General features: G+C 43.9%; 1 protein-coding gene across 4 annotated transcripts in view; it reads left to right on the top strand.

Moving 5' to 3' along the window:
• CDON (cell adhesion associated, oncogene regulated) overlaps positions 1-12,091 on the top strand; it is a 93,301-nt gene extending 81,210 nt beyond the window's left edge. For all 4 annotated transcript variants that reach the window (XM_054005346.1, XM_054005343.1, XM_054005345.1 and 1 more), the window contains 2 exons: positions 9,102-9,355; positions 11,662-12,091. In XM_054005346.1, the coding sequence (XP_053861321.1) occupies positions 9,102-9,355; positions 11,662-11,828 (421 nt within the window). In that variant the 3' untranslated portion in view covers positions 11,829-12,091. The remainder of the gene's footprint in view (positions 1-9,101; positions 9,356-11,661) is intronic.
• Positions 12,092-12,755: the final 664 nt, after the last annotated feature.

Here is a 12,755-nt window from a genome sequence, read left to right as displayed (position 1 = left end):
TGAGGTGTAATTCCCAGCTAGGGTAGACACACACACATTAGCTCTGCCCGAGCTACAGTGCTAAAAACATAAGTGTGGTTGTGGTGGCCCAGGTGGCAGCTCAGATTAGCTACCTGAATACAGCCCCATTCAAGATCCTAGGTACGTATTCAGGTGGCTAGTGCACATCGCTGCCACCCTACTATTTTTAGCTTACTGGCTCAAGAGATCTAATATGTGTAAGTCTGCCTGAGCTGAGAATTGCACCTCCCAACCGCAGTGCAGACATACCCTAAAGCTATCAAACATCTCACCTTTCAAACCTGCCTGGGTGTGACACAAGCCATTGATGTGTGACATGTGGCCATAGTGAGGAACATATTTTTGTGCATTACAATTTAATTGACTTTTTTTTCTTGCTTTTGAGCATGTTGTCTCACACTGTGAGAATTCTTTTCACATTTTTTTAAAAAGAAAACTGGAAAATTAGGAATTCTGTCATGTGTAACAAAGGTTCACCTCACGTTATCAGAAACATTTGGACCCTAGGCCTTCAGATCTCCAGCTGATACATGACTAACTGTTATCCTCTGTATGGACCTTCTGCTAGAGAGGAAAGTGACTTTCATTTGGCCAGCGGGTGACACAACTATTTGCTAGACAGCAGTAAAATGTTGGGAATTGGGATTGCCTCATTTCTAATGATTAGATGTTAGGAATTATATTCCTGGCTCTGGGATGGAAGAATGGCCTCGTAGTTACAGACAGCATCATCAAGTACATCAGATTGGGCAGGTAGTTTCTGAGCAGCAGGGTGGCTGAGATGGGGTCTGCCATATCAGAGATCTCAGTTCTGTTCCTAGCTCTGCTACAAGTGATTTTGTGCAACTTCTGTTCCTTTATTTGTAAAATGGGGTGGCTAATACTAGCCTCCTCAGTATTAAGGGCTGTGAAGTGCACAGGTGTATAAGCAACAGGGAGTGGAAGAGATGAGATTTAAACTCTTCTTTTCTTGATTCCCAGCTCAACGCACTTACTGCTAAGCTAAGGTGTATTTTGATGGGATTCTGTCTTCCCTCTCCAAGACTAGTTCAGCTGCAATGCAATTGAGAGCTGTGCTTGCCATGTGAATAGTGAGGCTACTCCCTAGTAAAGGTGGTCACTTCTTGGTTCTTGTTCCAATGGGATTGAAGCCCGTCACAGGTCAGGGCAACTGCACTTGTATTCCCTCTCCATGGTCCCTGAAGGGCTCCCCCTCTAATCTCCCAGCTCCTCAACAGTCATCTCTCTTGGATAGAGATCTGTGTCTCTCTCTCTCTCCTGACTGAAGTTTTTTTTCAGTCTGCATAGATCTCTGCCTACACTGTGATATCCACAGCAAGCCAGACTGCCTAAACAGACCAGAGTCTGTGCTTTAAATGCAAAAGCTTACAAACAGCATGATTTCCATAACACTTCCTGGGTTCACATCCTTTTCCCCTCTGAGAAGTGTTACATAAAGTCCTAGCCCACAATATTGTGTAGACTCATAGACTTAAAGGCCAGAAGGGACCATCATGATCATCTAGTCTGACCTGCGCATTGCAGGCCACAGAACCTCACCCACCCACTCCTGTAATAGACCCATCACTTCTTGCTGAGATACTGACATCCTCAAATCTTGATTTAAAGACTTACACATTACAAAGAATCCACCATTTACTCTAGTTCAAACCAGCAAGTGACCTGTGCCCCACGCTGCAAAGGAGGCCAAAACCTTCAGGGTCTTTGCCAGTGTTACCTGGGGGGAAATTCCTTCCAACCCCAAATATGGTGATCAGTTAGACCCAGAGCGTGTGGGCGAGACCACCCCTCCCCCCACATACACACTCCCTTCAGACATCTGGGAAAGAATTCTCTGTAATAACCCCATCTAGTGTCCCATCTCTGGCTATTGGGGATAATTGCTAATAGCAGTTCTGTATTGTTTGCATTTCATACTGTGGACTCCACAGATACTTAAACTTAATTCAGTAAGATTTTTTTCAAGGATATTGCAGGAAATTGCCATATCTGTCACAAAGCCCCGGGCTGTCCTCAGGAAAGAGAACGGCCCCTTAGACTGCGTGGTTAGAAATTGATTAGAGAGTTTTTGCCATCGACCTTGTCTCAATCAGGGAGTAGAGGCGGAGGTTTCTTGGGGTGAGACGTTCCAGAGATTGGAGCTTATGAGACTCTAGCGTCTGTTGAAGCTCTTCAGTTTGACAAAGGGTTCTCCAAGCTGAGAAGCCGTGACTGGCCTGGCTGAGCAGTTGACACTTCGTGGGATCTGCCCTGCCCCATCAATACAGGCATTTTTCTTCTGGACTTTTAGGCAGGGCTGATAGCTCCTGCTGCCTCTCCTTCTCCAAACATCCCTGCTCCCTCGATCCCCACATGCCATAGGGGATGTTGGGTGCATCCCTGCTGCCTTCCTTGCACCCCCGAGACGCTCCAGCACTAGCCGTACTAAAAACACAGGAAATTTCCTATATAAAAACTTTGTTTAAAAGGGATTCATGTGGGTTAAGGGTGACATCAACCTTTAATGCCTAATCTACCTGTTGAATTGCTACCGGGCTGTACCTGGCCTCATTGAATGAATCACTTGAATGCTGCTGATCCTGGAATTTGACCACAAACGTTGGCCGATATTACTGATAATCTTAGTAGGGATGTAAATATTAAACGGTTAACGGTAAGACCAATACCTAGCGGTTAATATATTGCAGTTAACATTTAAAACAGATTGCCCCCGCCCCCACATCCAAGCACACCATGTGCATTAACAAATCCACCTCTTCCCTATCCGCATCCTGCTCCGCACTCAGCGGCAGCGCCAAGGGCCGGACAAGCTGAGCTCTCCTTGCACAGCGATGGCTCGGGAGCCCAGAACAGCGGAGACTGGGGACGGTCAGCACGCGCTGTGCTCTCAGGCTATCAAGGCCGGCTTCCAGGGCTGGGTGCCTCGCTCCCCGCCAGGAGCCAGCACAGGGACCCAGGAGAGGCACATCCCGTCCCCTACAGACATGGGCCTCCTGCCTGGGGAGCAGCTGAGGGGGCAGGTGGCAATGGGCACTAAGTCTGGCCGCTGCTTATGCCACAACTTGGAAGGTCTCACCGCCTCTTGGTCTGTGGGGTGGCGAGGGAGCTGGGCAGCAAGGGGCACATGACTGGAACTAGTCAAAGTTCCACAACACACCGAGGAAGACAGGATCAGGTGATGGGGGAAGACTGATGTCACCATGACATCTCCTGGTCACATGACCGGTTCTCCCTGCTGCTATAACCCTCCCGGATCACGTGATGGTCTCTCCCTCCCTTCCCACCCCCCATCTCCCGTCGCCATGACAGTGCGCAGGAGAGGGTGCTGATGGGATATCAACTAGGGACATGAAATATTAAATGGCTAACTGATATTTTTTAAACTATATTTGCATCCCTGTATCTTATGAGTTTAAATTCTGCATTTAAATTCAAACCAAATATAAATGAATGTTTTTCATTATTTAGCACAGTGGTTTTTCATTTGCAGACCCCTAAAAAATTTCAAATGGAGGTGTGGACCCCTTTGGAAATCTTAGACCATCTGTGGACCCCCACAGGTCGAAAGCCATTAATTTAGCATATTTAACGGCAAGCAGCTAATATGGAATGGTTCTTAGTCGCAGTAAAAGTGAGATTTGAAATTTGTGTCTTGGATCAGACTTGACCTCTGTTCTGCACTGTTCACCGGTAGATAAGCATAATTCTTCATGCTATAGTAAGGATTATAGTCAATTTGCTTTTTTCCTGCACTAAAGAACCTGGTGCACGCTTCTTTATTGAGTACTCCTATCTGGTGGGTTTCCGTGTACTTAACCAAATGGCTGTTCAGTTTCTGCTTGCTTTTTTGACTAGTGCCAAAGTGTGCTGCTTGTGGTACATCTGTATTAGCTAAACAAGTACCAGTATTTTCAGCAATTGCCATCTCCAAGCAGGCGTTCATGATACAGTGGTGAAAACACCTGCATTTGTCTACACTAATACTTACACTGCTGCTCCCACTGATGCAGTCGCACCATTGCTGATAGTTACTGAACTGTGAATACTCATTTTTCTAGTGTTGACAAGGCCAATGAGACTGCAATTTGTGTCAGTTTTGCCAGTGAAAGGCTCTCAGGTACTTTTTAAATAGGCACCCAATTTTTTTTTATGTTCTATATTTATATTATATACAGCAAGCGCATGTAGGCAAGATATTTTGTCTGCAGGTTCAACCCAGGTAGGGCTGCTTCTCTCTAACCCTTCTTTGTGTCCCAGATCAGGGCAATATTTGTATTTTGTGGTCAGATTCAATAGCAGCACAAAAACTTTAAACGGACCAGCAAAGCAGTATTCAGCCAATTTGTAATGTAAGTTACTCAGAAGTAGGATCTATAAATCAGGTCATGGATTGATTTTGGCTTTTTAGCACTGAGATTTGAAATGCATTTTCCACTGGGCAGATTTTATATTATCATTCATACATGCTCTGCATTGGAGATGTAATAACTAGTTTTAATCAGAGTTTTAGTATGCACCATTGGATTTAAATTTAATGAGCCAAATTAATTTACTGAAACTCCACTCCAGTCAGTGCAGTTTTACCAGGAATGATACTGAACTCGTGTCTTTCAAAAGAAGATCCCCAAAACAAGCAAAAACAAACATTGAAAATGGGTTTCACTAAAGGAATTGTCTATTTTTTAAAAAAAGGGATTCTAGTCAAAACCTCTGTGGAAAGAAATGTCAACTCATGAATGGATTTGTTTGAAGACCAGATGGGTTGCATGTGGGTTTTGCAGTGGCTTTTGTGGTATTTCAGTTCTTGGAATAATAAGTACTTGGAGACTGTTTTGAGGTGATGGACCGAAAATGGAAGCTGCTTGTGCACTGGCACTTTGTGTTGCTATTGTCATAGGAATGTTTGGGAGGGGAGTTTACCCCATGGGGCTGCTTCACCCCACTTCCAGGGATACCTACAAGGACAGACAAATTCTTACTCCAAAGTCCATATTTTGACCTTGTCTGTTTCATCTCCCCATGAGGCTCCATTCCTTGGTTTCTGGGCCCTGGAAGATGAATTATCTTGATTCTGTTTATTTCCAGCAATGCTGGTCTTCGCTTTGGTTTCATGTGAGAGACCCAAGTAAGCACTGTAATAAATTGCCCAGGGAGGTTGTGGAATCTCTATCATTTTGAAGAGCAGGTTGGACAAACACCTGTCAGGGATGGTCTAGATAATACTTAGTGCCGGGGACTGGACTAGATGACCTTTTGGGGTCCCTTCCAATCCTATGAGTCTACGATTCTAAGGTTTTGTGCATAAGGTGACCATGTTTAAAACCAAAATTACAGTCCCGTGGAACTTCAGGCTCAATCTCTAAATTATTTTAGATCGAATCCCCTTAAATATGATCTTTGTACTAATCAGAATGTCCTGATGGGAAATACTTTGGGGGAATCTAAATAGGAGCAACTTTTTACTATTAAATTTAGCAGTTACCTTGCATAGAAACTCTTCACGTAGAAACTATGAATTTGAATATATTTACTTCCCTTTAAATAGAGGGTGAATTCTGTTAATACTTTTGTACTAAAGGATTAGTTACCTGTCAGCAGGGGGGCTTCAGAATGCAGATATGCTATCACTGTCAATGTCTTCCAAAATAGCTTATGTAATAGTCTTCCATCTTCCCTTGCAGTCTAACGATCAAATGCCGGAGTGACCGACCCATTTAACTCTTCTGAATTGCATACTCTCGACAAACTAGAACAGCATGGGTTCTGTTAACTAGATGCAGATGTCTCAAAATAGGCATTGAACTTCCTAATGCACACAATCAGCTCTGAATACTGAAAGTTCAGCAGTTTATGGAATGCCAAATAACACACAAACCTGTAGCCAGTTCTCACAGGCAAGCTGTCCAGGCTGACACAGGCATTTAAGAAAAAAGGGTGAGAACATCTTGCATTTCCCAGTGCCAAAAGAAACTTGGTAATGAGACAGTTCTGACTTCAAATAACATACTGGCTTCTCCCAATGGCACTATGCTATACAATGCAATACAAGATAGTGACTCTGCGTAGCCAGAAAAGCCCGTCCTTCTAGAGGCACATGAAGAAGACTTCACTACTTAGAATGCGGCCTGAATAAACCTCGAGTAATTTTCCTACTTTGCAGGTGGTAAAATGGGCCTCTTCTGTTTACTGCATGTTATTTTGAGCACAATGATGTATGCACTAAGTTCTCACACAAACAGTTCAGATTTGTGTGTGGCAGAATACACTAAGCCCTTAGTTTATTTATATTTTTTATTTAAAACAAGTGGAAATAAATGATTTGGGCCTGAGCCACTCAAACTAAGCTTTTTTCTTCTCTTTTTTTCACTACCAAACAAGTAACACAGCAACTGAATGAGCACGGTTTCGTGCAGCACAGCCTAGTGGTTCCCCAAGTTGTATTTCATATGCTCATTTGTAAAACGTTACCGTCACAGCAATTCCTTATTGAACTCAGATGTGATGTGGTAGTCCCAGCATTGCGAAACTCACTCCTGCCAATTGCATATGTGCTCGGTCTTTCAAGTGTGTATGAGTGGTTTATTTTGGTGGCATAAATATGCTCTCGTGTTTAGAAATAAGTCCTCGTTTAACTTGTTTCTGGGTTGATTTCTTTCCATCAGCAAAAGGATATTGTATCATGTTAGATACATTGTGCTATAAAGCTGTTCAACATGTTTCAGATTCTGATGGAATTGTTTAGTAACTGGTGCCAACTCAGAACGGCGCTGTGTGATGCTATACAAGTATCAGGGGTAGCCGTGTTAGTCTGTATCCACAAAAACAACAAGGAGTCCGGTGGCACCTAAAAGACTAACAGATTTATTTGGGCATAAGCTTTCATGGGTAAAAAAAACCTCACTTCTTCAGATGCATGGAGTGAAAGTTACAGATATAATTTCTGCATCTGAAGAAGTGAGGGGTTTTTTTACCCACAAAAGCTTATGCCCAAATAAATCGGTTAGTCTTTAAGGTGCCACCGGACTCCTTGTTGTTTTGGTGCTATACAAGTATCTAAAATGAGATGGGATAGTTCTGTGCCTGATGCAGAAAGCAGGAAGGGTTGTATGTTTAGATTTGGCAGTAGAAATTGTTCTGAGCTATATCCATTTGGCATATCACTGGATAATCTGTGTAATATTTGAGCACCCTGTCTGACTCTCATGAGCACTTCCAAACGTTGCTATGGCCAAGGTAATTGTGTGTAAACAGATACACTCTTCTTTGTAATCACCCTGCTTCTGCTGCTATCACTCTTGTTTCCATGTTGATGAGCTGTGGTGTTGCAATCCAGGGTTTGTGTCCTTAATAACTGAATCCTGCAGAATAAGTAAGTTTTCTGTTGACTGCCAGGGTGTGTGATTAAAGTGAATGACGGGTAGTGAGGTTTTGGTGAAATAACTGTTGTAATTTTTCTGCGATGTGATAAAGATTTGCTGTATATTTTCTGCTTTATCGCTCTCCATGCTAGATTTCGGAAGAAAGGATGCACTCTTCTTACAGCTCATACAGTTTGTTTCAGAGAATTCCAAGTCATGTGACTGTTCTAAATATGAAAGTTTGAGTTGTGTAACAATTACTCGTACATATGCAGTCATACTGGAGTGGTCTGTCCTGGGCTTTCACGTTTAACGTGGCTGTTACAAATAAAGCTGCTAGCACTGCTGTGCCCAGGACTTGAGGAACTCTACAACATTCTTGGCACTTTCACTACTTAGGATGAGATAATGCTAGGCATAGATCTACAGCAAAAGCCCTTTATGAACGTCTTTCTGTTTAAAAGTTAAATAGCTGACTTCCCAGCTTGCCTTCAGCTTCAGAGTCCAGAATGAGTGTCTTTGATATTATTTTTTGTATAAATTGAAAAGTTACTATACGTTTTTTACACTTAAAATGCTGCAGTTGGTTGTATGTAGGTCCTCTGTTTACATAAAAATAGGCATTGCTAAGCTAGTTAAACATAAGATGCTCTATTTGCTTGTTGGATTCGTAACTTAAGCCCTGTGTCATGGCATTTAAAATCTGTATTACAGAGCTGGCCAAATGAAGGAATGTCACTTAATTGACAATAGATGGGGGAAAAATGCTAAACAAATGATTCTCTGAATGTTTTTCAGCCATCTGGTGAGCAGGGCAAACAACTATTTAATTGTGAATATATTCTTCCCAAAAAAGTCTGAATTTATCTGGCAGAATAATTGTAATTTATTCCATCTGCGCTGCTATATTTACTGTATTAAATAATTGAGATTTACTTGAAGTATTCAAAAACTTTTAGTTGCTAGAACAGGAGCGGGCAAACTTTTTGGCCTGAGGGCCACATCAGGTTTCTGAAATTGTATGGAGGGCCAGTTAGGGGAGGCTGTGCCTCCCCAAACAGCCAGGCGTGGCCCGGCCCCCGCCCCCTATCCAACGCCCCCCTGCTTCTTGCCCCCTGACCACCACCCCCCCAGGACTCCTGCCCCATCCCGCTCCCCTGTCCCCTGATGGGGCCCCTCGGGACCCCTGCCCCATCTACCCCTCCCTGTACCCTGTCCCCTGATGGGGCCCCTCGGGACCCCTGCCCCATCCACCCCTCCCTGACCGCCCCCAGACCCCTGCCCCATCCACCCCTCCCTGTCCCCTGACCGCCCCCAGACCCCTGCCCTATCCAACCCCCCTGTTCCCCGCCCCGACCCCCTATCCACACCCCCGCCCCCGATCACCACCCCGAACTCCCCTGCCCTCTATCCAACCCCCCACCCTTCTCCCTGCCCCCTTACTGCACTGCCTGGAGCACCGGGTCAGGCCAGCTCTGCAGCTGCGCTGCCGGGCAAGAACTCGCAGCCCTGCCACCCAGAGCATTGGGCAGCAGGGGAGGGGCTGGAGGTGAGCCTCCCGGGCCAGGAGCTCAGGAGTCAGGCAGGAGGGTCCCATGGGCTGGATGTGGCCTGCGGGCTGTAGTTTGCCCACCTCTGTGCTAGAACAAAGAATCTGGAGAGATCAGGAGTCTGAGTGATTATTTTGGTTTAAATTCACAGGTGTTTCACCAAAACCAATGGCACTTTTAGCAACAACACACTACCTGTGGTGCCCATAGTAGCACCTTATCAGCAGGACAGTTTAGAGATGAAACCGCTGAATCATGTGATGGTTGCCATGTGTTTAGCCTCCACGGTCCCAGAATGCAGCGTCGAGCTGGAGGAAGACAGCAAGGAGAAAGTGGAGCAGCCATCTACTCAGCATTCCTGCTGTCAGGAAAATATGAATCAGATTAACATAGATTACCCAGAAGGTATGCCAAATTGGGGGAGAATAAATCTTGGCTTCCAAGCTGCATACTTATTGTACAACAGCTGTAGGGTGCTTAATCTGACTACACAGAAACTAGCAATTAGTCTCAGGAAAGGAAGGCCAGAGTCTGCAAGGTGTTGATCAGCTTGCAGGTCCCCCTGAAGACAATGGAAGTGAAGATATTAAAATGCCTTCCAGGTGCATGCCCTAAATGATGTGTTCTAAATGGAACCCCTCCAGTACACTTACTCCAGATGATGTGATGACTGATTTATTTTGAATGCTATTTTTTTTAATAATCTTTGCCAGTACCACCTTAGGCGTTGCTCTTATCAGATCTCCTATTCTAGGAAGAATCAGTCTGGGTAATTATGTATATGAGACCAGTAGGGAAAGCCCAGGTACCTGCAGAAAGTGGCGTTAATTCAGAGCTAGTTAGGGGAAGTACCAAATGGGGAAACTGGAATTCAGGAATAAACTGTCTTTGCTCTTCGGGGCAGCAAGAGCTGAAAGCATCACACATTCCTTTATAGCTCCCGGCTGGCCCCAAAAAGAGAGATTTTGAGCTTTCCAGCTGAAAAGACAGGTTGGACCAACATGGTGTTTAGAGGGGGTAAAGACAAGGGATCAGGGGTCCTGGCAGTTCCTTCCCACCCCATCATTTTGCCTTTTCTTCTTCTGTGAAACCATCTCCTCTGGGCTATAGCAGCCCTTCCTTTGTTGTGCAGGTTAACAGTAAGTGTACCCCAGTCCACAAGCCCCCTTTGAAGCGTTCTCCTGTAGCGTTCAGTCCCTTAGACACTGAATGCTCACAGAATTATCAGGTTAGCTATCCCCATGGGAACAGTGTATGCACCGGCTTGTATGATTCAAGTCAGGATCAGCTCATATGTAACATCACAGCACTGAGATATATTTATAGTAAAGACAGTCATAAATTTATTAAAGATTAAGATGCAAGACAGTGAGTAAGGATAATGGTAATAGTTATACATAAAACAAAAGCATAACATGCATAGGTGCGGGAACTAGAGGGGGTGAGGGGTTCTGCAGCACCCCCAGGCTCTGGGGGCAGGGGAGGGGGGGCGGACAGAGGTATGGGGGCAGGTTTTCAGCAGCCCATTATTCAAAGCGTTCCCGTGCCACTGATAACACGCTTTCTAGAGATTAAATTTAACAGTCTAACCTTCTGTCTAAGGACGTTTGTCTCACCCCAGATGTCTTTCATGGTGTTTCAGCCAAGCCTGGTTGAGATCCTATTTGCATGAATATAAACATGCTGTCCCTTTACTTCCTCAGGTGCAGGATAAAGGGGTGTCTCCTTGCCTTCTACTTACACCCCTATAGATCATTGATCTTAGAGACAGCAGAATCTCCCCCCTCTCCGGCCCATTGCTTGTTTTTTTTCCCTCTGTTCTTTTCCTGTTGATCCTGTATGTAAATGGGCCTTCCCTTGTGTTGGCTTACAATACTTAATTTACAGTTGACAGAGATGCACATCTTACTCCCTGTCTGGAAGAAACGTTTTTCTCTTTGGTTGGTGACAGACTTTAAAACCTATATTTTCAGTACATATACGCAGCTCCTTAACTATCCATGCATACATCAGGCAATGATTGAGGATCAGTATGACAAAATCTTTTTCTTAGAAACCTCACGACCTCATTTATGGATAAATATCATAAAAATGGTGTGCTAGAAGTGATGAGTTTGTCAGGCCTGTTATGAGTTCCTGTTACACAACAGTGAACCATTTGGCATTGAGAGGTTCTTAGGGTCATAATCCTAGAATATCAGGGTTGGAAGGGACCTCAGGAGGTCATCTAGTCCAACCCCCTGCTCAAAGCAGGACCAATCCCCAGACAGATTTTTGCCCCAGATCCCTAAATGGCCCCCTCAAGGATTGAACTCACAACCCTGGGTTTAGCAGGCCAATGCTCAAACCACTGATTTTATTTAGATCAGAGAGGCAGCTTGCTGTTTGAAACTAGGGCTTTGCCCATAATCTCTCAAAATAGCAAAGCCACTACCCACAATCTGATCATTAAATCTAGTGATAACTGAAAGTACATTATTAAAAGGCCTAGAGAACAGGGAAATTTATCATGAGAAATGCCCTAGGAAATTAGCAATTCCTGCCAGGGTTTAACACTGTACAGCGTCCAAACTAATTTTCACTTCTAATGAAAAGCAAAGATTTTACCCAGTTCACTAATCTGCATTTGGAGACTGGTGGGGCAAGTCTGCTGAAATAGTGAAGGGGCAAGGAGAGATTTCATGCTAATATAAACTGCTCTTGATTTGCAGGTGACATTTGTGCACGTTCAGAAACATCAAATCACATTTTGAGCTGGAGTCCTCTTATTCTGCAGCCTGTTTCAAAGGACTGTAATGAAAAATCAGGATGGAATTCACCTGGTGTCACTTTAAACAGCTCCGGGGACCTTCGACCGCTCCAGATGCAGGAAACCTGAAGAAGCAGCAACCATTTTCCCACTCAAAGCCAGTAACTGCACAGCAGAATCACTGACAAGGACTGATGGAGGGGTGTTAGTTATAACAGAGAGAGTCACTATTTATTTTTTGTAGTAGTGTCATGAATGTATCTTGTTTAAAATGTTTGCCTTTTTATATTATTTATGCCTTGAGAAATTCCTTTGTTTTTTCCACACCCTGTGGAATTAGCCTGGTTATGTATAAAGTTTTGTAATAATATAAAGAACAACAATGGGAAATATGTAGTGTGTTTTCCATGGATATTACCAGCATGAGAAGCACTTCTGCAAAGGAGCATAGATGTTGAGTATGCAGATTTTAGAGTGGATCCAACCCGAGTGGTTCTGAAGTTCATAGCAAATTATAGCCACTCTATAGAACTGCCGTGTCACTGGCATTTGTTGCAATATTTTTACAGCTAATTTGCCTGACTACTTTCGAATGCTGTTGTTTCAGGCTCTCTTGATGGAAAGAGATTTGATAATGGAACCCTAACATAATGAACCCGAGCCGATCTGTTTATATGAATGGTCCCGCTGGTCGAGTAGTAATAAATCTGATTTGGGAGCCAGAGCCCTGCATTCAGTTGGATACGACTTATCATATTTTTAGTTATCTCCAAGTATTGGAAAACCCTTAGTGTTCAGAGGAAATTTCATAATTCCTCGAACTCTCATGCCTTCTAGCAGGAATGATTTATCTGAACATTCTTACTGGAAGGTCACTATTTGTTGTTTTTTAAAAGTATTCGTCATCTAATCAGGGAACAGAAAGTATTCCATATGACTTGTGGGACCAGCTATATAATATACATAAGGAATAATCTACATGAATAATTTGTGAACAGCCTAGAGTCTGAGCATTGTTTATTCAAGCTCGTTAGCGCATAGTGATTTCTCCGAACA

The sequence above is a fragment of the Malaclemys terrapin genome, chromosome 15 (genome assembly GCF_027887155.1).
Source record: "Malaclemys terrapin pileata isolate rMalTer1 chromosome 15, rMalTer1.hap1, whole genome shotgun sequence".
NCBI lineage: Eukaryota > Metazoa > Chordata > Testudines > Emydidae > Malaclemys > Malaclemys terrapin.
Note: the sequence above shows the minus strand (reverse complement) of the source record. Positions and strands in the feature narration are given on the sequence as shown.